The following is a 14853-nucleotide window of genomic DNA, read 5'->3' on the forward strand; positions in this document are numbered from 1 at the left end:
CACACCCATCCTGGAACCTGCAGGGAAGGTGTGGAAAGTTTCCAAAGGGGCCCCAAAGCACTGGGGCTTAGCCTGCGTGGCTTGCCCAGGCTCCTGGGGTCTCCTGGCCACTGCTCAGCAGCGACTTCTAGCACTGACAGCTGTTCTCTGGCCAGCTCTCTGCAGGAAGACACGTTCCATTTCATCTGCAGAGGCTACATGGGTGAGGAGAGGAGGAAAGAGAGGGAGGACAGTGAGGGGGTAGGGCACACAGAGCCACAAAGACAGAGAGTAAGGGAGAAGAGGCTACAGAGGCCGAGAGAGAAGAGAGACACCCTCAGGGAGAGACAGAGAGAGGAAAAGAGCACCAGGACACAAGGAAACAGAGGACAGACAGATGAGAGTGGGGAGAGAGGGGCTGGGAGATAGGCTGTAAGAGACACAGAGACATCAGGAGGGAGAGAAAAAAGGAGAGACACTGAGACAGAAAGCAAGAGATAGAAGAAAACAAAAACAAGGGCAGAGATACAAAGAGACAGAGATAGAGGAGAGAAAGAAAGAGGAAAGAAGAGAAAAAGAACCCAGAAATGAAAACAAGGGGCATGCATGGTAGAGGAGAGACTGATCTGAGGATATCATGGAAGACTTCCTGGAGGAGGAATTCATGTAGCCAGGACTCCCAGGATGAGTGGGATTGAGGAGACATACATGGAGTGGGGAGGGGGCAGGCCAGGGCTAGAGGAGGTGGGGCTGGTGTGGTGATTATCTCTCTAAGCCCACAAGCGAGGGTGCCACTTGAGGGACATTCATAAGCAAACGGGGAAGGTGTCCTGCTCTTCATGGGCACAGCCCCATGACGTTTTAGTGCAGAGAAAAGGCTCCCCTTCTTCCAGGTGTAAGCAGGCCTGTGCCAGGGCACAAGGCTCAGCAAACAGAGCACAGGCTGGATCTAGCCTTTACCCATTGCTGGCCACAGCCTGACAGCCCCCATTTACCAAGAACCAAGAGCCAAGAACCCTGATCTGGGGGTAGGACAGAACCTGGCTCAACAGCCCAACTGGCTATGTGACCTCAGGTAGTGTCCTTCCCCTCTCTGTGCCTCAGTTGCCCTACATGGTCCCCTGGGTCTTCCCACCTCTACGATTCCATCATTTGATAACCTGAATACAAAGTCCTACTGAGTGAGTCTCCTGGGTACACGGTGGTTCTCCCGTGTCATCTCACTTCATCCTTTTGGGAATCTGTCGAGGTACCCCCACAGTTTCCAGACAAGGACAGGAGAGCTCAGAGAGAGGAAAGGACTCGCCCCAGGTCACACAGCTGGTAAAAGGCCAAGCTCACTTCCATCCGGAGATGTCACAGCTCACGGCACGCTCTCATACGTTCGCTCCGAAGCATTAGCATCTGCAAGGGATCCTGAGGTCACATTAGGGGGCAGGGAGCTGTCAACCACGTGTGGCCTCTGCAGGGTTCACCAGATCGGAGGGAAAGGCATGTGAGCACTTAGCAAGAAGAATACACCAATTAACAAGGTGATTTCGAGACAATGTTGGGGGGCCGGGCAGAGGGGAGAACCAGATGTTCCCCCAAAGGTTCCGAAGTAACATGGGCTCCCCTCCACCAGTACACGTTTTCTCTCCAGTGAGCTCGCTGGGTTTCCAGCATTTTCCTCCTGGAGGAGGGATCCCAAGCTCATATTTATGTTCTGTCTGAAATTAATGCAAGGGAAACTTTCAAATGCTAATCTATCTTCCAGGATTAGCCGGCCGGATGTCAAGTGACAGAGGTGTTTGTTTTCCTGAGGAAGTGTGACAGGAGGGCTGCATGGAGGGACTTTGGGATGCATGGACACTGGGGGTACCGCAGGGCTTCTGATCTCCCAAGGAAGGTCTGCCTGGGAAACTGGCAGAGCTGGGTCCTTTTTCTCCTGTTTCACCAGCCAGCCCAGGGCAGGGTGGGGGCATTTTCTGTTCAGTAAGGGCCAGGATGACGCCTCCCCTGCACCCAGTCTTGTGCCAGGAATTGAGACACATGGTCCCCACCCCGGAGGAGGTCACAGTGCAGGGAGGGGAGGGAGAACAGGCAGGCAAACCCTTACAGGGCAGTGAGAGCCCAGCAGCGAGGGAGGGCCACCAGGGGCTATGGGGCTGAAAAGGAAGGGCTTTCATGACAGAGGACATAGCACATGCACAGGTACAAAGGGAAAAAGGGTGTGGGTGTGCAGGCCACCACCAGTGATTCCGGGTGTTGGAATATAAAGTGAAAGGGGAGGTGGGCGATGGTGAGGGTCGGAGCAGCAGGACAAGACTAAGGGGGCGGGTTTCAGCTGGGCCCGAAGAACACTCTCCCAGGCAACTGTCCAGTTCTGTAAGGGAGCGAGTGTTCCATCCCTGGAGGTGTGTAAGCAGAGAGGCAATGAGTGCTTGTCAGGCTTGCACAGAGGGGATTCAGACACCCTCCAGGGAGCTGAGAGTGTCTGGGTGGAACCCGATTCTGCCCCCTTTGCCATCTGCTCCTCTCTGGAGGTTGCCAGAACCCAGGATGTTAGCAACAAAGAGCCCTGAGCCTTCAGCTGGTCAGCTCAGCTCTGCTGTTAAGTAATGGGAGGATAGATACAAATACCAAGAAAAGCACCCCCGCCTGCCATTTCTCTAAAAGTCAGACTGAATTAGACTCTTTGATTCATAGTCTCACCCGACCTTACTAGGATCCTTCTGAGGCCACCAGAACCTGCCCAGTGTCATACAGACAGAAAGCGGCGGAACCGGGGTTTGCCTAAGCCTGTCCATGGCTTGGAGCGTGTCTGTTTAAAGGGCGCTTCATGGAGGCAGCTGATGAGGCCGGGGCTCCCTGGGCATGGGCAGGCTCCCTCTGGGGTTGGAGCTGCTTCTAGGCCTCCGACACCTGTCTGACAGTTGCCCAGTTTGGGGGTCCCCTTCAGGACGTCCCCCAGTTGTGTACTTCCTCTTAGAAGCATGCACTCCCACCCGCCACCAGGCCCATGCCTGCAAGCCAATCCTCTTGGTTCTTTTAAAAGCTCCAGGGTTTGAGCCTTTTCATTCTCTTTGGACCAGATCCTCTTTCAATTAATATTGTTTAGAGGTGAGGAAGCTTGGTTCCTGTACCCCACCCCATCAGTGAAGGCATAAATCCTGGGGGTTTAGGTCAATCTGCACCTTGAGGGGCCTGGAGCCAGCAGCTCCTCCTCTGCAAGCCCTTGCTGGGACCTCTTGGCATGTCCCAGGCCTTGGGAACCCTGAGATGGGTCAGACATGGAGGCCTTTCCTCCTGGGGTCTGACACGGCCTTAGCCCCAAGCAGTGGCTGTGCAGTGGTTCAAGGTCACCAAGAGGCGCTGGGGGAGAGCCCCAGAGACAGAGACTGCAATGGGTTCTGTGACTGCAGGGGTGGTGCCCGGCCCAGGGCTCGCTATGGCCAAGGTAACTCTACAACATCCAGAGGCTCCTTTCCTGGAGTTACAGCACCCGGGACCCCAGGAGAACTTCCCGTTGGCCAAGCTGCTCCTGAGCCTCACTGTTGCTTGGAAGCCGGCTCTGGAGGTCTCTGTGCGGTGTCCAATGTGGGTCCTCAGAGGCTCAGAGGCTACTTCTGCCTCCCCCTGCCACCCCCCCCATCCCCATGATGGCCCTGCTGTCTCCTGCGGGGAGTCCTGTCCCTGGGGGACTGTGGGCCCCGAGGGGCCAGGACTCAAGTCATAAAAACAAGAGGTCACATTATCCAGTGACGGTGCTGCCCCAGGTACTGGCCAGTACAAGTGCAAGCGCACCGACTCTCAGGCTCAATTTAGAGAGGAGAAATCTGACATCAGAGAAGTGAAGTACCTGGTCTGCCCAGGAGACTTCCTCTACAGAGAAGCACTAGCTTTCTAATTTAGGCAGACTGGCTCTGAAGCCCACGCTCTTTATCTAGGCCATTTCACCTCCTGCTTTCCCCACACGGCCCGGCAAGAGTGCCGAGCCCGTGGCTGATGTTCCGTAGACCCTGGCTCACCGACAGGTCCAGCCTGGGACACAGGTCCTCCAGTCTCCTCTCTCCCCCATTCCAGAGGGCAGGGTTGGCTCGGTTAGGGACAGGCTAGCAGATGGGATGTTCCTCTGGCTGGCTGGCTGCACTGGGCTGAAACATGAAGGGTGACTCTGGCCAAGGATCACAGCCCTGAGGAGGCGTGCCAGCTGCCAGATGTGCACATGGTGGGGAGGAGGGCCCTTTGAAGCACCGTTGGAAATTCTGAAACACTTCCGGATGCTGTGGCCTCGTGTTCCAGTGAGGGGAATGTGGCAGGCCGTGGGCGTGCCCCTGGGAGAGGAGAAAGTGGCTGGGCGTGTGCTGCCTGTTCATTGCATCCTGTGTTTTTAAGGTTTAAAAGGCCCTACACGGGACATGGCTGCTCTCCTATGCTCCACCACGAGCTCCAAAGAGCTTCTGTTCATGAGGCTATGGCGTGGAGGACCCAGGTGGGAGGGAGGTGGGTGTGGGTATTGTCCTGACGACTATGGGGATGATGAGGAGCTGGAAGGCAGCTGGACCTGCAGCGGGAAAGTTTTAACTGGTTCCTACCTCCTCCAGGAAGCCTTCTCTGACTTACCTTCCCTTCTAGACTGGGAGATGACAGAGTGCTCAGCACAAGCAGACCTGTGATAAGGAAATCATGCAGGGCTGTGAGAGCCCAGCTCCGAGGTCGTGGAAAGCCCAGGCAGAAGAGGAAAAGGGCACTCTCAGCAGAGCAGAGGGCCCAAGCAGCAGCTGGAGTTTTCATTTTGAGGGGAGGAGACTGGCCATCAGTAAGAATGACCTATCAACGTGACCAACATTTCACTCGGCTTCTGTTTCTCTCACTTCCCGTCTGCACCTCGACTTACCCATCTGCCGAACGGAATAATAAATACCACCCTGTCTCCCGCCAAGAGGAATTGAGGACATAGAGGTCATATGAACGTCCTTCAGGCAGGATCGTACCACCCTGCAGACAGCTAATGCTGCTGTTAGTAATAAAAAAGATGTTACTGGTGTTTGATGCATTGGGATCCCATTCCTTCTCTCAGGCCCGGGGCTTCACCACCAGTCGGCTTCTGTGTCCCGGCCCCCCGGCGTGTTTCTGAGTATGGGCCTGAGGGCTGGGGTGAGAAAGGCTGAGCGGCCTGGAGGCCGGATGAGCTGGGTGTGCGGGCACTGGGGCAGCAGCTACCACGTCTGTCTTTGCTGCTCACACAGCCCGCCCAAGAACTCTTCCAATCTCGCTTTGTGCCTGGACCTCTGCTTCCCGTGGGTGTAGGCGGCAGCCGCCCTACAGGGAGGGATCTCCAGGTGCTGGAAGGCTCTTTGCTCCAAAACCCTCCCAAGGGATCCAAGAGTGACTGAAGCAAATCAAAGCAAAATGTGGGGTTCTTAGAGCCACCAACCTTCCAACAACAGGATCAAAGGGCTTGGAATGTCAGAAGGTAGAACCATACTCAGATCAGAGCACTTTAGGATTCTGGAATGTACGGGTTACCACCGGCTCTAGGGTTTTCAGTGAATGGGCCCTAGTGGTTATCCAGTCCACCTTTGAGTCTGGCTTGTACTCCAACCCAGCTCTGCCAGCTCCTACATTACTTATTCTATCCCAGATTCCAGGATAGCCAATAAGTAAACATCTCAAGAAGGCCCAGATTCCTGGAGCTAGGGACAAAATGGTCATTTTCTTTTGGTGCCTGGGACTGAGACCTCCCTATCCCTCTGAGGCCTGGGGGACTAATGGAATGACTAAACATAATGAACTTGATTCTGGCTGATTTGGTCTACTATGTCTTTGCAGAACATCCCCTAGCTGGTGGTGATTCTGAGGAGGTAAGGACCCTGCCCTGGAGTGGTTCACATACCCTGGGATGCCCATGAAGCAGTGGGTACTAGGATAAAGTCAGGAGAAGGCCTGGGGGACGGCACTGACATTTACACTTCAGCGTTGCTGTAGAAAACCTTGCAACCCATGACTAGAGACCACTGTGGGTTTGTGGGTTCGTGGGCCCTCAAATGCCAGCCAGCAGTCTGTGTTCCAGGCAGTCAGAACAGATGTAAGGCAGGCATGTGCCCGACTCCTGGTCAGGCACACATCACTAATCAATCGCGACCTCTTCTCTGCTGAGCCCCGATTCGGTTTTATCACCCCTTATACCATCACACTCCGGGCAGCCACGACCAATCAATCAATGCCAGCTGTCCCAGGAGATAAAAGCTATTTGACTCCCCGTCCATGCCAGTTCTTATGGCCAGTCTTGCTTGCGTTCATGCCAAACGTTCTTTCTGGAAACCAAGAACCCTCCACTTTCCTCTTCTTTCTCTGCAGATGCCTGCACCTGCTACCTTGCAGAGCGGAGCTCTGATGAGAAAGCCATCAGGTTACTTTTCCACTAGCAAATGACTTATCTGCCAGCTTCCTCCCTCCTTCCAGTACAGGTAAGGAAGTGCTCTTCTCTACCCAGGCCAGACCCTCTACTTGAGTTCTGCCCCCACCCTTCCTGCCTTCTTGCAAGACGGGGCTAGTAATATTCCCCACTGAGCAGCCTCACCCCTCCTGTGTCTTTCTTTCCATCATGTTTCAGGCATGCTCAATTCTTTCCCACGGTAAGAACAGCTGGGTGGGTAGGGCCAACAATACAGCTACAAATTTTTATTTTGCCAAGTAAGGGCTCTGAAAAGTCCCTTTGCCTTACATCACTATCATTTTTTTTTTTTTAAGCGAAAGATGTTTAACTTCAAACATGGTAGAAAGGAGATAATTTCAGAGTATTAGATAAGCCTGTAAACTGAATAAATTTAGTTAATAAAAACTCACCACCTAGTACCTATTTTATAAGTTGTTTATAGAGCAGAAGAAATCCAAGAATCTGCACAAGATCTTTGGGGACCCTTCAGCTTGTCCTTGAGGCTGGTAGTCAGGAATAGGACCTTCCCTCCCCCTGGACACTCCTCTCCATGGCAGTGGCTTGGGCCATTCCAGAATGTCTGGGTTTGCACACTGGCCACAACCACACCTCCTGGAGGACAGGGCTTCTGTCTGATGTCACCCCCAGATGTCCCCCAGGCCTGGTCAGAATTGTCACACATGTTCACACCCCACCTCCCCCTGAGCCCACCGAGTAACCTCCAGAAGAGGTCAGATCGTGGCTCGCTACAGAAACAACACTAAGGAGAGTACTCTTCTGTGGGATGCGCCACCTAAAACAATACCCTTCCCACAAACCCATCAACATTTCAGGAATTCTAGAGCAAGGGCACCATGTATGGAGGAAACGGCTAGGACTAGGGACCCTAGAAACCAGGATTCCAGTTGGACATCTGCCTGCATGGCCTTAAGGAAGCCACTCTTCCTCTCTGGGATTTAGTTTTCATCTGCAAAATGAGTATAATAAAACCCATCTCGTGGTGTTATTGTGAAGGTCAAAGGTAACGTAGGCTAAGAGCCTGGAGTGGTGGTTGGCACATAGGAGGAGTTTTTATTATAAGGATCTCTCCACTATGGCAGAGAATTTTAATCCTGTGATCTAAAATGAACATATTTAGCACAACCTGATGAAGCAGGTGTATTATGCCCATTTTGCAAATGAGAGACTGAGGCCCTTGGAGGTGAAATGGCTTTCCCAGCGTCTCTCAGCTGACGGTGGTAGAGCCACACTCTATACACAAGCATCCTGACACCAAAGCTCTTACTCTTTGTACTGAATCTCTCTGTAGAACAGAACAGAGGAGGGGTAGCCAGACTGCTATCAGCACTGGAAATCCCCGTCTGTACCTGTGGGCTTTCGGGAAGGGAATCTGGAGCAGAGGTGGGCTGAGGAAGGGTCTGGATGGGCACGGGGGTGGGGGTAGGGGGTGGGGCAGGCAGGTGGAGGCTCTCTTGTGTGCCTTAGCTTACTCCTCTGGACCCACGGAGCCTGAGGCTGGCCTAGAATGGCAGACCCCAGCAGGGGCCTGGCTCAGACACCAGGCAAGCCCCAGCCGGGGCAGGGGGGGTAGGGGGAGGCAGAGGTGTTTATCATTATGTTTCTGTTTTCTAAGGTATTTCCTAGAGACACCCATTGAGCCTGGAACTGAGAGACCTTTGCATGAGCAGACACATCTGGGGGACGGCTGGGAATATTTCCAGTGGCATAGGTCCTCCCTCCCTCCCATGGCCTTGGGGACCCTGGGTCTTCTTTGAGGACCAGACAGAGGATGGTCTGGTGAAGAGTCAGTGCCCGATGGTCTAGGAAGGGCTGAGATGCGACTGCAGAGGCCCGCAGACAGAGGTGCATAGAGGGGAGTGAGGGTGTCTGCAGGTTGCACACTGCCCAGGAGTGCTGGTCTTGGTGCTGCACACAACTCTTCAGCTGCCACAGGACGTGGGACTTGGGAGTCACGTGGCCATAAGAATGCAGAGGGAGGCATGGACTTTTCTCGCTCTGGGTTGTGCACGGACATATTCCATGACAATACAGTGGTCGTCACAGGTCTATACAGCTGGCTCCCTGACTGCACATGAGAACAGAGTTCCTGGATCATAGCTCCTGGGCCTGGGGTCCAGCCCTGCCTCTCTCCCTGACTTGCCATGAACTTGACCCGTATCTTGACCTATAGGGACCTCAGTCTATCCAGAGCTCAGATGAGGTGGACAGGCTTGAGCCTGGAGGCTGCATCCAGCTTTGAAATTCTCAGGTCGAGGGTGGATGTGCAATGCGGGGGAGAACATTTGTTTTAGGAGTGGCCGAGCCTCCAGTGCAGCTGCCAGCAAGGTCCACACATGGCTCTGGGCTTGTTGTTATTGGATAGCAGGTCCCCGAGAGCTGAGGTGGGGCTCACGTTGCCCTGACGTTCCTGCTGCCCTGTCCACCAGGCCCAGAGGAGACCAGGAAGGGAGGATCTGGCCAACATTCCCACACTTGTTCGTTCCTTCCCTCATTCTTTCTTCCATACACTCATGACACCTATTACATGTTACTACAAACACAGGATGATTATGTGGTGTGTGCCCTCCCGGAGCTCAAGGCAGGGTGCGTGGGAGACAAGAGCCAGCAGCAGCCACCGGCTATGCTGTGGGGAGCAGCCTGGAGGCGGCAAAGGCCGAGCTGGAGTGAGGAGACTAGAGCTGATGGAGGCTTGGACTGGGACAGTGGTGATGGGGACGGATGGAGCAGACAGGAGTCGTTTCGGTGGTCTGTCAACAGGACTGACCGGGGAACCAGCTGGATCTCAGACATGGGCAAGAAGCTAGAGGAGGGCATGGTGCCTGCATGCTGGCCGAATGCCTGAGTGGACATTTGTGTCTCCAAGGACTTGGGTTTTAGGAGAAGGCGGCCAGGATCCAGGGCCACCCACGCTGCTGTGATTTTCACCTCCAGGCTTTCTGTCTCTTCACCCACAGGAAAGAGCTAGCCTCAGACCCTGGGTGGCTCTGGTCTGGGGCCCTGGACAGGTGGGGCAGGGAAGCCCTACCACTCAGGTGGGCCATGTGGAATGCTGGATCTTTTAGTGGACTCCCTCAAGGATCAGGCTTGGTTCCTCCTAGGTCTGCAGAGATGCCTGAAGCCTGGCTTGGTTCGGAATGGTTCCCCTTTTGTAGTCACTGGGGGATCATTCTGGAGCAGGAGCACTGCCCAGATGCTCATGGGGAGAGGGCTAGGGTGGCAGCTGGATGGTGAGTGAGAGGGTGTGTTTGGGAGCACTCCCTCCCCTGCACCTGTCCCCAAAGCTGTCCTGACTCATGCCAGGTCCCCAGTAGGTATCTTGCACCTGGAGGCTAGCCTTGCCCTCTCCACGTAGTCAGTCAAGGTCCTACTCCTGCCTTCTTCTCCAGACTCTCCTACAGGAATCCCTCTCTTCTCTGAAAACTGTTTGAACAGCTCCTGGAATCATCAATGGCCCAAGTGCTTTCTGATGACTTCTGTTCAGATGAGGAAACCGAGGCTGTCAGAGGGGAAGGGATCTGCCACAGGCCACACTGGGCCATGGCCGCCCCAACACGAGCCGGGACTCTTTCTGTCCAGCTGCAGGTGTGGCCTCACAGGGGCTGACCCACGAGCCTCTTCCATGCTGGAGGCCACACAGGAGGGAAGACGGGCACAGTCAGAGGACCCTGGCTCTCCCCTTGAAGGGTATGGGGTTGCATGGCGGGGTGCAGGGAGGCGGACGTCACACAGGGGTACATGGACTGCCTGACCCGATCTGCGCTGGCCTGAGCAGGCAGGCAGTGCACGGCCAAGGGGCTGGGGAAGGGATGGCGGAGAAGCAGTGGTAGTGAGTTCTCACCCCCAGGTGTGGTGCCTCTGGCTTATTCTCACAAAGCAGGAGGTGGACTGCACCCACATGAGCAAAAAATACATTTCTGTTGCTGTGGCTCTTGGGCAAAAGCTGACTAATAAAGGAGGCAAATGCAATCCCCTGGTCCCATCGTAGACATCGCTGTTAGCATGGGAGATGGCCGTAGGGAAAGAAAGAAGGAGTCAGGGAGAGGAGGGAGGAACAGAAAGGAGGGACAGTGAGGGAGATGCCAAGCAAGCCCTGAGACTGGGCATCTAGACCTCCCTCTACACAAAGAGGCTAGAGCTCTCAGGAGAAGCATCAAGTTCATGGCCCACAGTGTGACGACAAGCCTTGTATTAAGTCCCACGAAGCTGCTGAGGATGGGGAAGGTCGCTGCCATTCTGAGTTCCCACCGTTAGGTTATTTAAATGTTACCGCTAATCTTTGTAAGTCTTCCATAAGGTAGACATTTTCAATTCATCAAATAGTCATTGCTGTCCTGCCCATTCACAGACCAGGGGCCTGAGACCTTGCTGGTGGTGTGCCAAGGTCACGCGCCTGGAGGGGGCTGGGCTGGGCTGTGGAGCTGGGACATGGGGTGCCGGAGCCCGCCTTCTCCCCAACCAGGCCCCACGGTGCTCACGGGCTTGTCCCTGGGTTCGTGGGAGAGGCGGGGCTCAAGAGACTGGGTGGGCAGGGGAGCTGGCTTCGGTTCTGGGCTCTCAACACAGCCTCCTGGGGCAAGACTGAGCGACAGAAGTTGTCCTGGCCTTGGCAAGGTCACTCCGGCCAACCGGGCCTGTTACAGAGGAGCCCTTGGCTAGAAACAGGAGAACGGTGCTGTGTGGCCTCTCCCGCTCCATTCTGGGCCTCTACTTTTTCCTTACTGAAGTAGAGGTCAGGGGAGGGGCTCACAAATCTCTAAGCCCTTAAAGAGTCTGCAAATAATCCCTTCCCCACTCCGGCCCAAACCTGCTCCGAAGGCAAAGAAGCAGATCTTGTCTTCGTTCTCCCGCAGAAGTGCCATGACCCTCTTCCCCATCCGCTCATTCCTCTTGTAGATGAGCTCGTGGCGGAAATAGCTGTCAATCTCCTGTGCGGTCACCTGCTCGTGCGGTGGGAGGGTGGTGTTGATAAAGCTGGGCAACTGTAAAGGCAAGACAGAGGCTGCCTTCAGTGCTCTCCGGGGCAAGGTGGGCTTTGAGTAAGCACACACAGCCCAGCCAAGCGGGCAACTTACCTTTATTAAGTGGCCCCTACGGGGGGCTATCCATTTTGCGTGTGCTTTTAATCAATCCAAAAATGCTTTGAGAGGAGTTGTTATTCCAGTTTTACAAGTGAAAAAAGCAAGAGTGGAACGTTCCAGAGACAAGTGTAAAGTCACACAGCTAGCAAAGTAACAGCCCAAGGAGGAGAGCCCTGGGCTGCGGCCTCCCACGAATCGCGCCTGTGTCTCTCCCTGGTTGACCCTCAGCTTCCAGATGCAGAAGGCCTGGGGGGTGGGGCAGCTCTCAGCTCCTTCAGTGTCCTGCCTCCCGCACCCAGCCCGGTGTGCAAGGAACTCAAGTCAGCAAGCGGGGCTGGAGGGTCAGCTCAGCTGCCTGGTGCGGCAGAAAGGCCACAGGGCACGGGATCCGGCTGATCTGGATTCAGGCCTGGTTCTGACACTGTGTGACTTTGGCCAAGTTACTTAACTTTTCTGAGCTCTAGTTTCCTCATGTGTAAGATGGGGATTCTCTGTGATGGTGGGTGCTGTATGGACTGTGTTCAGCCCAGCCCACCCTCCAGAGATGACAGGAGAGGTCATAGCCTCTGGTTTTCCCCATGCGTGAGCCCCGGTTGGCCACTACTATCTCCCCACCCCCAGCTCCACTATTTCCCAGGGCATAACCAAATCCCTCCATCCGTTCTTGAAAACTTCAACTCCAGGACCGTGGCTTCCTCCCATAATGAGGGTTTATTCAACAGCCTGGCTTGGAACTTTCCACACTTCTCAGCTCTGAGTGCACTATCCGTACCCTGTTATGTGGCCGGGGGTAAGCTTCACTGACATGTTATTAAATGAGGCAGAGAGCTCTCTGAGTCCAGGGACAGACCCTTTGTCATTCCTGGGCCCCCATGCCTGACCCAAAGTAGGTGCCCAGTAAGGTTTCTGGAACCTTGAACATAAAGTTGTTCTGTCCTTCCTCACTGCATTGTCTCCTCCTGGGTTCTTCCATTCCCAACATCTTGTCTTTCCAGCCTGGTTGTTGGGTCCAGGTGTTCCAGGACTGTGGACTCCCGTGGTGGGTGGGGCCTGAGAAGAAGCCAGGGGCCACTGAGGAAACTGAGGCAGTGAGTCAGAATGTACTCTCTATTTCCCCATAATCCCTCATTGTCATTCCACCTTCCAAGCTCTGTGCTCAGACTTCCATCTGGAGTCCCCTCTTCTATTTCTCTCTCTTCATCAACTCTGGCTAAAGCACAGGACATGAGGCCTAGCTGACTGATGGGCGAGCTAGATGGAGAGTCTGGCATGAGGAGACTAAATTCCTGCAGGGTTTAGCCCCCAAGGGTCATGCGGCCCAGCTACGTGGCTTTTAGAGCCACTGACAAGTTGTCAACACTCTTTTTGAAGAAAATGGAGACGTCAGCAGAGGCTGAACCTTCAGGGATTTGGACAGGGCTAGGACATCTGTCTCTGATATCTGCTGGGATGTCTGTTTCTGATAGCTACTGGCCAAGGACCAGGGTGCTCCCCAGAGTGGAAAGGGAGGGACTTCTCCGCCATTAAGGCCTGATTCGCTGTTCTGGGATGACAAGGCACCAATATGACTAATGTAACCTAAACTTGTTCAGTACACAACCTGCACAACTGTATGCAGCAGTCCTTCCAGGGCCCAATCAGAGTTGGTGCCTGGGGACTGTTTGGCAAATGGATAAATGAAAGCATGGAGCTCTCACCTCCTCCACCAATGATTGAAGGGATGATCAGAAGTCCTGAGAAAGCAGGCCACATTTGGACTTGATGCAGCTAGGAAAGGCTTCTCAGTTGGGGAGGAGCTGTGGCTCAGAAGGGTTATTTCTGGAAACATGGCCCTTTTGGTTCCTCAGGTGTGGGAAAGAATGTGGGAGGATGTTATACCAAGAAATAAACATTTGTTCAATTAGTGAACGAATGCATGGTGGTGGTGATGAATGTGGGTCCTGAAGCCAGAGAGCCAGGATAACTTGGGTTGGAATCCTTCTTTTGCCATTTACCAGTTGGGCCGCTTCTCTACAACTAGCAAGTTACTCGTGCTGAGACTCGGTGTCCAAACTGGTAACATGGGAGTAATATATGCTGTGGTAGGAATTAAGTAAGAGCAGCTTTAGAAAGTGCTTGTTAGCACAGTGCATAGCACAGAGAGAGTCCTGACTAAATGTCAGCTTTGTGGAAGTAGCCTGGGGACGGATCTGGCTTCATCACCTCGCCCCTGTGACGGCAGAGGCTGCAGGGAAGGGTGGCCTTGGGCAGGGGTAGAGATGGAGATGACAAAGAGAAGCCTTCAGAATCATCAGAGAGCCATGAAGGCAGCATTCTGCTTCCCTTCCCCTCTCCCAAGGGTCTCCTCTGCTTCCTGACCATGAATGTGCATTTGTGGAAAGATGAATCTCCATTCATTCCTTAGGGAGCCAAAACAATTTAACAAGGACAAGAACCAGAAAGTGCAATGTCAAAGCCACAAAGGAGCTGGGCTAACCACCAGGGTTTCCTGGGCTGTCCGGCAGCTGGCTGACATTTTCTGCATGTTTCGTGCTGATGGGCCCTGGCTCCATGCCAAGGATGGGACTTGGGTTTGGGCCCAGGCTGAGAGGGAAACAAATTAATGATGTCATTAGTTTTGTCAGGAGCCTTAAATCTCCCATGATAAGTTTAAGTGCAGGATGCACCATAGAAGTTTAAAGAGGACATGTTAGGTCCCCAGGGCCTTAGAGCCACGGGTCCGAGGTGGGATGGTGAGATAGGCCAGGCAGAGCTGCGGTGGGGCTGTAGGGAGTGCCTTCAGCGTAGGCTCCCCTGGCCTACAATCGGGACAGCGTCAGGTCTGGTGGTCAAGTGCCCAGGTCTACTGATGTCACTGACCTCAATGGCCTCATTCTGTCTCTTTAGTCCATCTATCCAACAGATACCTTCCAAGAACTTCCATGGGCCTAGGATGCTGCCCTGGATGAGGCTTCCCTGGATGAGGCTCACGGCCCAGTGAGGGAGTCAGGGCATGCTGTGACAGGGATGTGGGAGTCTGGAGTAGACACCTAGCAGATAACCATGAGTCCTTGTTTGTCTAGGGTGGTCTAGGTTCATGGCTAGGATTGACTTCTCCATGCCTGCTCATGACTCAGCCTCTTAATTATATTTGACCTTTCACTCTCTAAACTGTCTGGGTCTGGATGATAAATATATGGCTGCCTCACACCTAACACAGGCTGAGGGCTCAGACAAGCCTTCCCGGGGAAGGGGCCTTGGGGTCACCCTGCTGATTGCAGGGCATTGATGGTGTCAGTGACCTGGGAGCTTCGGGAGGCTGAGCCATGAGCCACTTCTGAAGGTGGGACGGTGGGGTGGGGAGGCAAGGTAGAT

General features: G+C 54.1%; 1 protein-coding gene and 1 long non-coding RNA gene across 2 annotated transcripts in view; one reads left to right on the top strand and one right to left on the bottom strand.

The window, feature by feature from the left end:
• TRABD2B (TraB domain containing 2B) overlaps nucleotides 1-14853 on the bottom strand; it is a 212064-nt gene that overhangs the window by 16823 nt on the left and 180388 nt on the right. Inside the window, exon 4 of the mRNA XM_042951125.1 lies at nucleotides 11226-11400. Within this exon, the coding sequence (XP_042807059.1) occupies nucleotides 11226-11400 (175 nt within the window). The remainder of the gene's footprint in view (nucleotides 1-11225; nucleotides 11401-14853) is intronic.
• Nucleotides 1642-5013, top strand: LOC122227018. Its single transcript, XR_006205855.1, has 2 exons — nucleotides 1642-2172; nucleotides 4597-5013. It is a non-coding gene; the product is annotated as an uncharacterized LOC122227018 (long non-coding RNA).

The sequence above is a fragment of the Panthera leo genome, chromosome C1, assembly GCF_018350215.1.
Source record: "Panthera leo isolate Ple1 chromosome C1, P.leo_Ple1_pat1.1, whole genome shotgun sequence".
In the NCBI taxonomy this organism is placed as follows: domain Eukaryota; kingdom Metazoa; phylum Chordata; class Mammalia; order Carnivora; family Felidae; genus Panthera; species Panthera leo.